General features: G+C 46.3%; 1 protein-coding gene across 4 annotated transcripts in view; it reads left to right on the top strand.

Annotated features, from left to right (window-relative positions):
• Positions 1–16,634, top strand: part of STXBP1 (syntaxin binding protein 1) — a 59,302-nt gene that overhangs the window by 27,373 nt on the left and 15,295 nt on the right. For all 4 annotated transcript variants that reach the window (XM_081067414.1, XM_081067412.1, XM_081067411.1 and 1 more), the window contains exons 4-14: positions 2,880–2,956; positions 3,793–3,871; positions 5,051–5,154; positions 6,838–6,986; positions 8,785–8,869; positions 9,605–9,735; positions 10,766–10,873; positions 11,881–11,941; positions 13,284–13,349; positions 14,065–14,145; positions 16,036–16,174. In XM_081067414.1, coding sequence (XP_080923540.1) covers positions 2,880–2,956; positions 3,793–3,871; positions 5,051–5,154; positions 6,838–6,986; positions 8,785–8,869; positions 9,605–9,735; positions 10,766–10,873; positions 11,881–11,941; positions 13,284–13,349; positions 14,065–14,145; positions 16,036–16,174 — 1,080 coding nt within the window. The remainder of the gene's footprint in view (positions 1–2,879; positions 2,957–3,792; positions 3,872–5,050; positions 5,155–6,837; positions 6,987–8,784; positions 8,870–9,604; positions 9,736–10,765; positions 10,874–11,880; positions 11,942–13,283; positions 13,350–14,064; positions 14,146–16,035; positions 16,175–16,634) is intronic.

Genomic DNA, 16,634 nt, shown 5'->3' on the forward strand with positions numbered 1-16,634 from the left:
CTCACCAAACTGGACTATTTAAATTCTGATAATGCCAATGACGGTGTAGAAAAATGGGAGCTCCTGAATGACGGTGCGTCCGTGGGTACCGCTACTTTGAAAAACACTGGGCCGTGTCTAGTGTTGAAGGCACGCGTGTCCTGTGAGCTGGCAAGTCTGTGGTTAGACGTGTCCTAGACAACCTCAGGCGTGTGTGCCTGGGACACACGTGCAGAAATGCGCACAGGACATCGTTCATAGTAGCTCCAAAATGGAAACAACCAAAATGTCCACCAAGCATAGAATGATAGAATAAATTGTGGTAGAGTCACGCGGTGGAATACTATATAGCAATGAAAATGAATGACCTCTGACTACTCACAGTAACATGAACGAATCCAATAAACATACTGGTGAGCAAAAGAAGCGAGACAAAAAGGTGCTTACAGTGTGCTTTCATATATATAAAGTTCAAGTCCAAGCGGAACTAATTTGAAGTGCAGGCATAAGTGGTAAAGCCATAAAGAGAAGTGATCATCATTCATGTCAGGATGTTGGTTCTCTTTGGAAGGAAGGAGGAAATTGAGGAAGGAGGGGAGTAGAGGTGGGGTGAGGGCGCTCACGCAGCGCTGGTGGGTCCTGCTTCCTAAGAGTGGTGCTTACAAAGGCGCTTGTCTTACGGTTATTCACGTCTATCTTTTATTCGCTCTTTGGAATGTATTCTAATTTCACAATAAATAGGTTTTTTTCAGAAAGTTAAATCACCTGCTCAAGGTCCCTAGCCAGTGTCACACCTCAGCCTAGGACTCGGACCTGGCTTCTAAGAGCTCTTATTCACACTTGTGTGTAGCTCTCGTCTTACCCGGGGACTCCTTTCAAGAGGGATCACGTATTTTAACCTTTGAAACAGCATTGATTGAAAAGCAATCTCTTTTGAGGTATTATTTCAAACAAGGAAGTTAACCTTTGGTTTTCCCCTGAAAAAATGTTAGTTGGAACAGACCTGTGGTAACACAGTTCTCAGTTTTCTCCCCTGGAGACGACTTTATATGATGTGTGGCTCACAGACTGTGGCTGGTCTTTGTCAAAATTACTACCATACCACTGTTCCAGGATGCAAAACATGGAGGGTGGAGGGTTTCATTAAGCTAAATGAATTTAATTTAAAGATTTGCTCTTTATTCTAAGGTTCTGTCTTTCCTATCATTTGGTGTTAAAATGTTTTTAAATTGTAAAATTATGGTGATAATATATTATGGATTTTCTTGACTGAATTCTATGTTATATGTATATATATAATCTTGAGGGTGCAGTCACCCCTTGGATATGATTCCTTCATTTTATTTTTTATTGGGGACTATTGGGGAGCAATGTGTTTTTCTAGGCCCCATCAGCTCCAAATCAAGTTGTTGTTTTCAATCTAGTTGTGGAGGGCGCAGCTCACTGGCCCATGTGGGAATCGAACCGTTGACCTGGGTTTTACGAGTCCTGCACTCTAACTAACTGAGCCAACCGGCCACCCTTATTTCTTCATCTTTAAAAGCACATTTCCAAATCCAGCTTATCAGAAGCATAGTACATAATTTTTGGTATGACTTTTTGTCATTTAGCGATCCAAGACCAGGGTTGCCCCTATTTTGAGCTTACAAAGTTATTTTTGTCAGTGTTTTTTTTTTTAACTATTGTTTTTCTCTGTCAAAGCAAAAAATGCACAAAATTAAAGGGAAAAAAGCCAAATGGAGCTAATGAGCTTCTGACCAAAGCAGCAGTGACGCCCTGCCCTACTCCCTTCTCCCCCATCGTCCAGGGCCCATCACACCTGAAATGGTCACTCTGCTTTTTCTTCTGGTTATATTTTTGATATTTCTAAATAAATACTTATACTATTATCTCTTGATTTATCAGCGTTAGACATTATCTGTTGACTTCTGTGTTCCATGAGGGTTCCACTTTCCCCTTCTGCACACAGACTCTCCCCTCCGCAAAAGGTGGCTTTTAAAAAATGTCCTTACTTGGCAAAGTTTAAAAGTTAACAACCCTGTGTTGAACCCCAAAACATTTTGGGCGGAAGTATTATTGTTCTTTGAAATTCAGAAATCTACCACCATTGCTGAAGTAGATGGTTGTGAGATTTTGGGGTTAATTTGAACATTATTTGGGGTGAGAAGTCTTTGTAAATGCCACAAGGGATATTTCTAAAGTGATGGATTTATATCCCTAAATCACCTGCAGAGGAAAAACGGCACCGTAATACTGCCCTCCATCCCAGGGGATGACGGTACCGCATAGGTAGCCTGCGTAAGTTCTGTCAGGTGACTAGTAAGAGTAGGACTATCCCACCGCTCTTTCCGGGGGGCGTGGCTGACGTTAAAGAAACCAGGAAACCAAAAGCCCCTGGTTTGCTTTAACAAAATAGAATGTTTAGTCTCTGAACTATTGAGAGGGACTGTATTACATAGAAGGTATGTTTGGAATGTCTTCATTTAATATACAGAAGAAAATGATAAAACTGTCCAATGGTGGATAAATAAGCCCAACATAGAAATTCTAAAGGACATGGGATTATTTAGGACCGATGAGAAAAAACTGAAGAGGCCAAAGACTGTTCTTGACTGAATGAGGCAGCATGTTCCATTTTCAAGTAGAGCAGATCAAGGAATATACTGAAACCAGAAGGGAAGTGGGAGGTATTTAGTGTGATATGGTTTCAGGTTTTCTAACATCTTCAATGCTGTGGGACAGTGGAATGTGGTAACTCTAAGGAAGGGACAAGTGACTACCCCCCACCTAATAAATTTGTGTCTGCGCCTGTCTGAAGCTGGCCTGTAACTATGGCTTCCAGTTTTATGATCGCCAGTTGTGTTTTCTCATTCACTGTGGGCTGCTGTTTTGTTGTCTAGTTGTGGAAGATATCAACAAGTGCAGGGAACCACTGCCCAGCCTGGAGGCTGTGTATCTCATCACTCCATCTGAGAAGGTAAATCCTCCCCCAGCAGGGCTTTGGCTGAGGTTACACGTGCTGGCTTGGTGTCTGCGTGGCACAGTGTCTACCGTTTCTAGGTTAAGCACGCGTTTAACACGCTGTTTCAGTATGCAGCCACAAGTGGGGAGGGAGGGGCGCAGTGAGGAGTGGAGAGGACATTAGCTTTCCAAAACACCACGGCTGTCCAGAAAGCCAGCTCCAGATCATGGCTAGTTTCCCCCTTGATCTCTCTGTCTGCATAGGAGGCCCACTTTATCCAGTCAGGGAGCCATCTTCCGAACTTTGGTGTTTTATGCTTTCAGGTTTCTTTTGTCAATATCCAGTTAGATTTACCTGTCAGATTTACCAGATGAGATTTACCTGTCTTACCATGGGGCGGCAGAGGGTTCAAATCAGCATCCAGGCAAATTCCTCCTCTAGGTCTCAGTCCATATAAGTTCCGTCCAGTATTCACGCTTTCTTTTCACTTTTAAAAACCGGCTTACATATGAGCTTCTGCAGATGCAACGAAATTGCCAGAACGTCATCAGTATGAATCTCCTGGAAGGTTTCTGACCAGTTAACTCTTCTGTGGGCCTTTTCTTAGGAACCCAACTTAGGGTGGCTCCAAGGAACACTGTCATTCTGGAGTGAGCTAAGAAGGCTTTTGTTCATCTAAATACTGAAATAATCCTAATTTCAAGTCCTCGGAACTCAGTATGGCCAAAATGAGTTAGAATTATATTCAAAATCCCCCGCGGTTTTGTGCAAGTGGCTTGAAAGCCCAGTCCCGATGTGGGTCCCGTTTGCGTCTAGAATTGGCTTCAGTTCCCTCTGTTTCCCTCCCGCAGTCTGTCCGCTCTCTCGTCAGTGACTTTAAAGACCCACCCACCGCCAAGTACCGGGCTGCTCACGTCTTCTTCACTGATTGTAAGTATGGCTAGCTGGTGCCGCCCCACTCTTCCCAGGCAGTTTCTGCGTGGCAAGGCTGAGCCCAAACCACACCAGAGCAGCAGGAAAGAAACGTGTTGTTGCCATGTGTGTCCTGATCTTTTCCATAAGAGACAAAAATAAGCACACACAAATACAAACCTACTAGGTCGTGCAGTCCTTCTTGACGAAAAATAGCACCTCTTCTTAGGACTAGAGGGTTTAATGCTGAGAAGAATTTCCCGAAGCCAGCTTGGTGTTTCACTGTATAGACTTCCAGATACTATTGTAAACTGTGGTGTGTGTCATCTGTTTTTCCACCGCAAAGATATTCCAGGCGATGATCTTGGTCTCAGACAGAATGGCATCATTGTCCTAGAATCCGTTTTGTTTTGTGGAGGTTGTGTGCGTGGAGCCGACCTAGTACACAGCATCTCCATCCATCTTTGTTAGTAGCAAAGCGAGATGAGTAGGGCTGGATAGCCAAAGAGTGGACAATAATAACAGTTTCCCCAGGGTGCCTCTCTCTAGGAAAAACCCACAGAATCCACCACTAAGAAAAAGGGGAAAGAAAAATTATTCTTGCAAAGAATAATTTTATACTGTTTGGATGTGGGAGACAAAGAAAGCAGGTAGATGGCATTAGTAATAATAAACCAATAACACGTTTCTGGGACCCTGCAGCCATGTGTTTGGCTCAGGAGAGTCAGTAGAAATTATGGTTCCCCACCAACTGGTCTTCTGAGCAGCTGAGCTCCTTAGAGGGTCCGGGGGAAATGCCTGGATCACATTTCCCAATGATTTTATTTTTCTTTACTTACTTTATTTTTCATAAGCATGTCAGATGTGTGCTGCTTGTTTAGATTACAGGCCTTTTCCTTATCCTTTCTTAATCTCTTACAGTTTTTTTCCCCCTTCCTCTCCTTGATGTCAGAAAATAGTTTTTATTAGCTCCCAAACTGAGTCTTGACTGCCAGTTGTATCTCTGTTCTATGTTGAGGGCCTTGTAGGTGAGTTTATATTCCTTTTATACCCTAGAGGTAGTGGATGTTTTAGAATGGGATGAACTTTCTATTTGCCTTTTTAAGATCCTAACAAGGAATCCACCGGACACGTGTGCCTGTTGAAATGAACCCGCAAATGGATGGGAAAACCTGCTATCTTTTGTCATTCTTACAGCTTGTCCAGATGCCCTGTTTAATGAGCTCGTAAAATCTCGAGCAGCCAAAGTCATCAAAACTCTGACGGAAATCAACATTGCATTTCTCCCCTATGAATCCCAGGTGAGGCTGAGGAGGGTGTGCATGGGAACTCTGCATCCTTGCTCAGTCAGGAGCTCTGGCAGCTTCTGAGCGGGTGGGGGAGGGGTGAAATCCCCGCAGTGGGCGAGACCGTGGGCAGGGGAATGAGGTGCTGCAAGTAGGTGCGTATGTCACGGAAAGAGGCAGTCTTCCTTAGGGGTCTGCCCGGCCCTCGTCTTACTCTCCAGTTATTTCTGACTTTTTGTCAGCCATTGTGCCTTTCTTTGCGTGCATGTGTCTGTGCTCACAGTGTTCACTCCAATTGGCTGGTTCCTGAATAACCAAAAGGTAGCCAATCCAGAAGGAGCGTGGAAGGGGAGATGGGAAGGGATCAGACAACACCCATCTGCTGCAAACGAGACTGTTTTTTTGTAGAGATAACCTCAGCCTGTCAAGTGCTGAGAGAACAGATGGCAGCCTTCGTCATTAGCCATTAACGCTTCACATGCCAAATGCGGTGGCAGGAAACCTCTCCCCTGGGAAAAAAAACAAAACAGTTGTTAAGCCAGTAAAGGTGAAGATTTGTGAGAGCATGTACAAACTTTATATCTTAGTGTTTTACAATTTGTTAAAATCTTAAAGTCTTCTCCTAGCAAACAAAGGAATAAGAGTAACAGGACTTTCATACATTTTTGTCGAGATAAAAAATGATTGTGGCGTGTTGGATCTTTATAGATCAGTTTCAGACACCAGAGAGTAATCTATTCTTAGGTAAAGAAGGATGGAAAAAAACGCAGTGTAAATATTTAGAAACAATCTCACTTAGCCTAAAGCCTGCTCCCAGCCTGAGGGCAGGAATTTGTTTTTTAGTCTGTGGGAGCCCCATCACCTCCTGGATTAAATAAAGTCCATCTTTAGTGTATTCAACTATGTTATATTTCATATATTTTTTAAAAAAGTAATAAACTTTTCTTTTAAAAAAAAGCTCAGGTTTTCTAGAAGATCAGGGTAGTTTACATAAATGAGATCTGAGAGAATACTGATTGCTGGTAGGCTAGGTAGTTTAAGAGGAAATTTTAAACTTCCAGAACTCTCCAAAGAAAAATACTTAGAACGTACTTTTGAGGGTAGGAAATTATTAAATAAAAAAGCTCCATTATTTGCCCACAGCCACAGCACAATTTCTAGCTTGTCCCTTATGTTTTTACCCTGATAATGGCCTGTGGTGTCTGCGTTAACTTCCTCTCCTGCTCTCCTTCTGGTCTCCTCATTGTTCATGGACACTCGGCACTCGCAGGCCTCAGGGCCCTGGCACTAACCAGTCCCTCCATGGGGAAGTCCCCCTGCTGGTGACAAACTCCTCACCTCCTTCCAGCCCTTGCTCGAATGGTCCAGCGTCACCTTCTCAAGGAGGCCTTGTCCTCCCTGGGTATTCTTTCCCTGCTTCATGATTTTCTCAGACACTTACTAATTTCTCACATACCATAAAATTTACTTTTCATCACGCTTATTATTTATTGTCTGCCTTCCTTTCGCACTCCTCGAGGATGGTCATGCTTTGGTCACTCATAGTTCCCAAGTATGTAGCACAATGTCTGGCACAGCGGACACTCAGAACATGTAGAGTAAACGTGTTCTGTAGACTCGCTTCAGGGCTGGAGAAAATTCTGACAGTTCACCATTCCTTGATGCAAACACTATGTGTATTTTCTCCCTCCTCCCCAGGTATATTCCCTGGACTCTGCTGACTCTTTCCAAAGCTTCTACAGTCCCCACAAGGCTCAGATGAAGAATCCTATACTGGAGCGCCTGGCAGAGCAGATCGCAACTCTGTGTGCCACCCTGAAAGAGTACCCAGCCGTGCGGTACCGGGGGTAAGGCAGCTCCGGGCCCCCGAGTGAGGAACTGTCCCCGACGTGTCCTCTGCCCTTAAAGTCCTCTGACAGTTGTCCCAAGAGGGTCAAGATTTGAACATCACATTGATAATTATTCTTCCAGTGGTTTTGTTATTTTCTAAATTTTATCATGAAATATACATACAGAAAGGAGTGTGAAATAGGTATATCAGTTATTGAATAACTAAAATATGAACCCCTATGTTACTGTAACCCAGGTTTGCTATAGTTTTTTTTTTAATCTCTTTCTAACCTTTAAAAAAGCATTATCTTTACAGAAGATGTTTCAGAGTAAGCTAAAATACAAAGAGACTAATTCTCTATAGGACACATTCTTCAGATTTTATAGTCATTCCCTTAGCACTTATCTGCTGTGTGTTAAGTGCTGGAGACGCATGCTGGGGACACGGTCCCTGCCCTTGGAAGGCCCTGACCTGGGAGGGCAGGTAAGACACCAGCATGTGTGTGCATAAGCGGTGCACACCTGTAGTGAGGCCCTGCAACACAACTGCCTGCGGACAGGCGAGCCCAGGGCCTGGGCATCCAGGGCAGCGAGAGGGCCCTTCAAGCTGAGACGCTCAAGAACGGCTTCAGACAAGAAGTGACCTTGGAACTAGGTCTTGAAAGACAGGTTTGGATTTCACTAGGCCGATGAGGAGCAGTGGGCATTTTGTGTGGACAGTTGGCTCTTCCGTTGGTATGAGCAGAAGTGTGGAGTTGGGAAAACAGAGGGCAAGCCTGAGGAGGCTTGGCAGCCTGGCTCAGTGTATGTGTAGAACAGTGGAGCGAGACGAGGCCATTTCTTGGGGCCTCAAATGCCAGCTGTGGGATCCTGTCGGTCAGTGGCTGTCACTGGGAAACCTTTGGAGGGTTGACGGGAGTGAACACAGTGCTGTGAGAGCTTGAAGATGGAGTGTGAGCAGGAGTCAGGTGAGGAGAAACTGGAAGGAGGGGAGTCCCCTGCCAGAGGAGCTGTGGGCCTGAACTTGGAGTGCTGTGGAGCCATGTCCCACCCGTCTTTATTGCCTCATTGTCTGCTGGCCGTGCAGCTATAGAGACACGCCTTCCCGGTCTGTCCCAGAACGTGGCTTTGCTCTGTTATCAGTGTTCACTGACAAAAAGCCTGGCGGAAGTTAAGAAATGGGGGCCTAGGCCCTATGTCTCACAGAGTAGTGGGAGACTGGAGTTCATTCCTAGGAGTCACGGGGCTGGGTACAGAGCTGCTTTAGTGCTCACGGCAGGTGGCAGGCAGCAGACACACCCTGCATACAGTTGGGTGGGGCCCCAGGATATACTGTCCGGCTTACCCCAGGGGAAAGGTTTAGACTAAGGCTCTCACTGATATCTGCTCTGCCCGCAGAAATCTTACTTGCCATGAAAACAAAACAAGACCCAAGGGAATTTGAATTGAAGGAAGTAAGAAGCAGATGGGTCAGGCTCAGGTGGCCTGATCGTGGGAAAAGAATGAATGATAGGACCCTCTGCTGATGTGTGGTTGTTTATCTGATGCTGCTTAGAGAGACTACCTCTTTCTATTAGATTAAAAAAACAAACAAAAAGAAACTAGAAAATTACTTATGTTCCAGGCACTGAGCTAAGTATTTTATTTTTTTAATTACGCACGCTATATATGCCTCTATTCTTATTGTAAAAAGCAGTACAGAAGCTCCCATTGCCTTTGACCCTCACCACTCTGGCCTGCCTTCCTCCCCGAAGGCAGTGAGCGCCATTGTTTGGGTGCAGGGGCCAGTCACCTGTGTCACTTCTCCTTTGTCAGGGAATACAAGGACAATGCTTTGCTGGCTCAGCTAATCCAGGACAAACTCGACGCCTACAAAGCCGATGACCCAACCATGGGGGAGGTAAGTCCTGGGGAGAGCTTAGTTGCTCACAGCGCGTACGTGAGTGCCGCTGTTCCTGCATGTGGCCTCCAGTGAAGTGCTCAGGCCCTTGGGCAGGCTGATTCACATTCTGTTCCGTGGAGCTATGGTGACCAACTCGTTTCTGTTCGCCAGGACTTCCCCAATTTGGGCACTGAAAACCCTCTATCCGGGGAACCCCCTCAGTAGTACAATACCAAACCAGAAAATTGACATTGGTACAATATCCAGACCTTGTTCAGATTTCAGTATTGTGTACATGTACTCGTGTGTGTGTGTGTATACTTGTGTGTGTGTGTGTGTTCCATTTAATTTTATCACATGTGTAGATTCACGTAACCCCCACTGCAGTCCACACACAGTTCCTCATTATCTTGGTTTTAAAACTGAAAGTCCCAGGCAGACAGGATGGTGGGTCACCTGTGTGTAGCTGAACCCAGGCGGTGCTGTGCTTCCTGAGCTCACTCTGGACCCCAGCCACAGTTTGGGGTCTGCTTCAAAGGATTCTTACTCATTATCAAGTAGACACATTGCATTCTCACATGTTTACTTGTGTTCTTGTCAAGCAGTAAATGAACTATATTCAGTGCTGTTTTAGTAGGTTTTCCCGCCGAGTTCCCTTCCTGCTGCCCCCTTTTACAGGAGGGCCTGCGCTAGTTGGAGAAGCTGGAGTTGTGGGGGGTGGCTTGTGAAAGCTCCCTGTGTCCTTCCTGCCAGGGCCCGGACAAGGCTCGCTCGCAGCTCCTGATCCTGGACCGCGGATTCGATCCCTGTTCCCCGGTACTGCATGAACTGACTTTTCAGGCCATGAGTTACGATCTGCTGCCCATTGAGAATGATGTATACAAGTGAGTGCACACCCCGCGGAGGGACTGCAGCTTTGCAAACAAACCAGAACCACCTCTAACTTTAGAAAGAGGACGTCAGGAATCCTAGGCAAAGCAAGTGCATTGATATCTGCAGTCTTTCCTGTGAGTTGCCAAAATCCAATGGCTTTTCTAACCAGGAATTCGGGCCCCTTTTGGGGGAGAACAAGAACTTTGGATCGGCAGTTCTTAGCTCACATCACCTCAGCTCAGAGCCTGCTTGGGTGTGGTAATGTGGGCCCGTGTGCATATTCTTATCCGGAGTTGAAGCTTCTTAATGATTGATCATGAAATATGACAAAATGGATCAACAGGAGTTTCTCACTAAACTCTATTTGCAGAGAAGCTGTTTTCTTCATTATAAACATTTTTCTTGGTAGCAATCATTAGAAACTAGTTTCTAAAAACTAGTTTTTATGGAAACACTGTTCTCATGTCATTTTATAACGTTGATCATGAATGAAAGTAGTGGTTTCAAAATGAAGATTCTAAAAATATGAATGAAAATCTCTGCTCTTCTCCCTTTTGGTCCCCATAATTCTTGCCTTCCTGTAGATGCTCATGATTTCACATGTAATCATATGCTGAGGGCCTGTTACTGGTGGCTGCTGGAGGCTATTTAGTCACCACACATCTGAGGATGGTATCCGGTCCTTTCTCAGAGAGGGACAGACATGATTTGTCCCTTATAAGTAACTCGGAACCCACCTATACCCTGACTTCACGCCTGGACCAGGTGGCTCAGGTGGTGCTCCTGTCAGCTGACCCTGAGGATTTTAATACAGAACTTCAAGTCAGCCAACCTTGATTAGAGCTTTGGGTCTCTCCCTGCCCAAGGAATTAGCTGTGTCAGTGCTCGTACCATAGACCTGATACAGACAGTGACACATCGGGTGGTCATGGGGCTTGTGAAATCATTCATGTGGGCATTTGTCATCTGCAGACTGTGAGCTCTTGTCTATTATAAACCAGAGGGGACTGGATGAATTTTGTGGGGACGTCCTCTCTCTAGGTATGAGACGAGTGGCATCGGAGAGGCACGGGTGAAGGAAGTGCTTCTGGACGAGGACGACGACCTGTGGATAACCCTGCGCCACAAGCACATTGCAGAGGTGTCCCAGTAAGAGCCCCTTTCCTCTCCTCCGTTCTCCTCCAGGGCAAAATGATTCTCCCTGTCTGTGGTCTCTGAGAGGTGCGTACTCTGGGCAGCTTGGGTTCTTCAGTGGATGAACTCCCTGCCTCAGCGAAGGCACCAGCCAACATGCTAACCTATGAGAACAAATCCCTCCTGATCTCTGAGCTCGGGCTCCACCAACTCCAGGAAGTTAGAAAATCCATCCTGTGTTGGGGGGGCTTTGAGAGTTTTTGGAAAGCATTTGTAGCGCTCTCAGCAAAATGCTCTATAAACACTAAACATGTAAAGGCAGTTCCTTCCACTGAAAGATCCATATTCCACTTCACGCAATCCTCTTATTTAGCTGGTGTCTATCTTCCTCCCATCTGAGCAAGAACTAATATCTGTATATGCTGAACCTACCTTAAAATGTTCAAAATGTTTCTAATACCTAAACATTGTTATAAGACCTTTAATCAATTCTGTTTTTGCAGAAAGACGCATTTTGCTACACATTGATTTGGTGATATCCTTAGAAATTCACAAGGAAGAGTGGGAAAATAATAGTCTTGATTAGCTCAGTTGTTTAGAAGTGGTCTCCAAACTTTTTGGATCACTCAAATTTAGAAAAATGTTGATTCACAGTTCCAGTATTTAAATTTATCTATGAATTAAATATATGCTTTATTGTACTAATGTGTATATTTTGCAGCCTACATAAAAACAGAGTTGAAAAGGATGAAGTCAAATAAACATAATGTCCTAATATTTTCTTCTCAAATCATCTTGTGCACCCCACTCTGGACGTCCTGGTTTAGAATATGAGTTAGAAAAACAATGTGTCTCTTTCTCTCTCTTCTTAGAAATCACTTTCAGTGCGTACCTTACTTGGCAGGAAAAGTCCCCACAGTTTTTTTTTTTTTTTAAAGGAAGCCTCTTGCATTGCTCCGGCAGCATCCATTAGAGGTGCTTGGTGTTTCTTTGAAACTTAGCTGCCTCCTTCTGTCTTCCAGGGAAGTCACCCGTTCTCTGAAAGATTTTTCTTCTAGCAAGAGAATGAACACTGGAGAGAAGGTAAACCCACACTAACCTTTAGTGCCCTTTAAGCTGATCCCTGCTTTCTCTCTAGAAGCAGCAAGGACACCTCCTGCGTAAGACTAGTGAGTTGGGGGGTTGTAGTCCTCCCTTCATCTACAATCATTTTGTCTTATTTTGCATTCAAGATTGAAATCCAGAGCCCCATATTTTGATATTTGTGGGGAGTTTCTTTTTGACACTAAAGATTCGTATTTACTGTGTTAGATCACTATTCATTTTAAGCCCGAAGAAAGCCAGGATATCTTTTTTAGCTTGTGGTAGAATTAGCATTCATACCCTAGCTTACCTGGGCCTCTCCTTATCCTGACTGTTTATCAGAGGTGGCTTACCCATCTTAGTCAAGGGAAAGGCAGCTCTGATTCTGTCACTCCCTTGCTTAAAACCATTTAGTGACTTCCCATTCCCTGTACAATCAAGCCCCACCTGTGGCCGTCTTACAGCACCTGGGTCGTCAGGCTCCAGGGACTCTCTCTGGTCTCATCTCTCTCTCCACCTTCATGTCCCGACTGCCTTGCTCCATCGGCACCTGACTTTCTTGCCTGGGCCGAGCCTTGTAAAGTCCTGGCGCTTTGGCTCAGGCATCATTTCTGGGGGGAAACCTTCCCTACTCCTCCCTAGACTAATGAGGTGCCTCTGCTCTGTGCACCCACATTCTGATGCCCTGGAAGAGTGCTTATCCACTTAGTTGGATGGCTGCTCTGCTAGATGTGAGCTCCATGAAGGCAGAAATATTTTGTCTTGTATTTTTAGCCCTTAAAAGTATGTGACATGTCGTAGTAATTCAATAGATTTTTGTTAGAAAAATAAGTGGGATTAGGTGGGTCACAAAGTTAGAATATAAACAGACCGTCCCCGTCAGGAGGCGGATCCCAACCTTTCCTGCCTGTTGCCTACTTGTCACCTATCTACACAACTACAGCCTTTCCTCTGGGATGAACTGTGAACTCGATGCCGAGAGTGCTTGAGTAGAGTATACAGAAAGGCAGTATATAGAAGAAAAATTGTTCTTTCCTGGCAAGAATTATGCTCTCAATGACCTTCTAGTCTAAAAAATAAAACCTAATTGCTAGACTTCAGAGTTCCATTCCCACCCATCAGACAGTGATAGTATTTGGATCAGTAGCTGTTTGACCCAGAGGCCTGGCTGGTAGTCTAAACAGAAGTGATGTTGTGTTTAACGGATTCATTTCGAGAGTTACAGAGCATGCGCTTGGGAAGTCCAGTGCGGGCTGCTGTCCTGTGCTACACGCCCAGCCTTGCACAGCCTCTTAGATGGGGGCCACTGGAGTGAGACCATGTTGTGTCCTGTCCCTTACAGACCACCATGCGGGACCTGTCGCAGATGCTGAAGAAAATGCCCCAGTACCAGAAGGAGCTCAGCAAGGTGCGCTGCTCCCCGGGGGTGGGCTGGGCTCGTGGGTGGAAACAGCTGCACGGACCTCTCAAAGCCCCACGATACTGGCCAAGTCATTGACATCCACAGATTTTGAGTTAGCTTCAGTTTTTGTTAGAAATGGAAGGCTGGGATAGACAGCTTACCTCCTATGGTGTTTTCTTCTCCGCTCCATATTATTTCTCTCTTTGTCCTTCCTATTCCTGCCCTCATTGGGGAGGAAGCCCTGGCACAGGGCTGCTTGCGAGTTATCATGACATGTCAGCTGGCTTCCCCAGAGACACAGCTCAGGGGAAGTCCCATTTCCCTCTGTGTCCTGATCTGGGATGTCACACATCATTTCCTGCACACTGTCCATGAGAAGGGTATCACGAAATCCAGCCCATGCTCCGGGAGAGGGGAACTGAGCCCCACCTCCTGGGGGCGGGGTGGATCAAACAATCTATGTATGTTGTGAAGCCAGCCTGCCACCCTACCCCCATGGAGGATCCCTCCTTCCTCTTGACTCTTACAATGTGGTTTGTCCCTCTTTCCTGACACACAAAATTTCCTACCTTGTGGTTTTTTTGTGTCCCGGCCTGAACACGTTTCATGTCCTTTATGAGGCTGGAGCCGCCTTGGGTGCCTAGCCCCGTGATTATACATCGTAGGTGCTTGGTAGATGTTGTATGAATCAGTAATTCCTTGATCACGAACTTTGTCCTAGTACTCGACCCACCTGCACCTTGCTGAGGACTGCATGAAGCATTACCAAGGCACCGTGGATAAGCTCTGCCGCGTGGAGCAGGTAGGGCCTTCACCTTCTCTTCTGGCCACGCGCATGTACCCAGCTGCATTTTAACATCTGACCTTGCACATCCTGCAGAATCATAGGAAACTGAGCTGGGATAGCCTACTAGATCATGTTCCCTCACCTCTGCAGCCAGTGCCACTCCACTGTCAATGGTAGGGACGAGGCTGCTCTGGAGTGCCGTGCCGTTTGGATTGTGCATGCCTGGCTTTCCAAAGTCGCCATCTCCCCTGGAATGGCTGAAAGATGTGTGGAGCTCTGAGCCCTCCATGGACAGGGCTGGCTGAATATTGTATTCTGAATGTATTTCCTCCTGTCGTGGCCACACCAGCTTTGGAGACCTAGGGGCTGAAAGGGGAGAGTGCAGTAGCAGGACAGAAATTGACCCACAGCCTCACTGATCACAATTAGGACTATAAGTTGAAAGTTTGGGATTTGAGCTCTGTCTGTCACTGATTTGTTTGATGTGCCCATTTCTCCCTGCTTTGTTTTCCTCATCCGCAAAGGGAACTAACAATGCTGCCACAATTTCCAGGAGTGTTGTGTGGAGTCTGTAATCCTGGCACTCCTTCTTGAAGTGTGGTAAAAATACTCAACTGGGGTCAGCTGCTCAGGGAAGAAAGGGCTTAAATGCTCCTGTAGCCTCAGCGGAAGGTCCCTTTTCACAGAAAAAAAACAGCTCTAGTTCTCGGGGTAAAGCTAGGATGGAAGTCTTCTGGTTTGACGGCTGTCCTGATGCGTTGCCTCTCTTCTACGGGGAAGCAGCCCTGCTAAAATCCATCCACTTCACAGGTGATCTTGGTAAACACAAGGGTTCCAAAAGAACGTGACCATCCAGAGAAGACATTATCACTAGATCAGTAGAACTGCAATTGGGATTAATCCTTGGGAGTTTACATTTTTTTCAGAAGTGCTCAGTAGTATTTGTTACATTTAACTTGACTTTTAGAGAGTATTAGAATCAGATCCTGCTGAACAAGTGTCTCTTGAGGCTGGTGGAGGGACTGAGAGGTGACAGGGCCTAGGAGAGGTACCTGCCTTCCTCCGACCCAGACTGGGAAAAGACCATGAACTCGAGATCATGATTGTCATGGACTCCCGGGATCTCCAGAGAAAAAAGGGAACCTTCGGGCAACCTCTGTAAAGCCACGGAGGAAGCTGCCACCGCTGGTCTCTGAGAACAAGACCAAATGGTCCTTGATGGCTGAGGCTGAGGTGCCGCTTTCTCTGGCCTCTCGAGAATGGGTCCTGCTCTGGCCTGGGTCGCAGCATGAGGCTGGCAGACGGTGCTTACTTCGCTCTCTCTCATCTTCAGTTCTTTTGTCAGCCCTTCTCTCTTCTTTCATCCCCTTGGGTTGGATTTGCAGGTTTGAGAGCCCATTCTTTTTTCCTCCTCACCTTAGAAATGATTAGAAGATTAAAAACCTGAGCAGTTAAAACTCAAAAGGCTGTCCTTAGTGCCAGGGGAAGTAGAGCCAGGCAGAGGCACCTTAAAATGCCAAAGCATTTCTTGTGTGGAAAGTGCGTCCCTCTAAGCCCCGGTCCCCCCGCAGGGGGGACCTCTAGTATGTGCCCCTAGAAGACCTACCAGGATTGAGGCTTTCCCTGAGGAGCCCCTGAAGGGAACAGCCTATCTTTAAACAAGACAGTAAGTCATGTGGTTTCTGTGTGTGGAAAGTGAGACTTGGAGCTTTGGTCTCGCTGACGATGCAGAAATCGGTGCTAATTCTGCCAGTGCTTCTTACCCCACATTGCGAGAGAAGTACCCGTGTAAGACCTTCCCCACCCCAACAGCAAATCCCAGACATTTACGGGCCAGGAACTTGCTGATCGTCACCACCGATGACTGTCACCAGAAACAGGGCCAGCGCTCTGTGTTTCCTGCAGGACCTGGCCATGGGCACGGATGCCGAAGGGGAGAAGATCAAGGACCCCATGAGAGCCATCGTCCCCATCCTACTGGATGCAAACGTCAGCACTTATGACAAAATCCGCATCATCTTGCTCTACATCTTCCTGAAGAACGGTAGGGTGGTGGAGTGCGGAGGAGGCGCAGCTGGGGGAGAAAAGAAGGCAGAAAAGTAGTTGAAAAGATGAGGGAAAGGGAAGGGGAAGCGTATTTAACAAGGAGATCCTAGCGGCTCTTTCCGTCTGGGGAGATGGAATGTCGGCAGATCGTTGCAGCTAGAGGCTAGTGTCCCCCGGTAATCCTGGGGTTAGCCAGTGGTGTGGGACATACAGATGAGGACAGGGACGGGGCGCGGCAGCAGGGGGCACTGGGGAAGCGGGGAGAGCTTCACAGCCAGTTTCTTGGCGCGTCTCTGCCAGATACTTGTAACTTGCATCGCTTTGTACTCTGGGCCTTTAAATAACCGATTTTTACCCACATCATCGTTGCCCATAAGTCCATTGTGCAAAAAGATGGGCCCAGAGACTCTCTTGTCCACGTTAACTTTGACGTGGGCCAGGGGTGGCAGGGACGGCTG

Source organism: Rhinolophus hipposideros (assembly GCF_964194185.1).
Source record: "Rhinolophus hipposideros genome assembly, chromosome: 11".
Lineage (NCBI taxonomy): Eukaryota > Metazoa > Chordata > Mammalia > Chiroptera > Rhinolophidae > Rhinolophus > Rhinolophus hipposideros.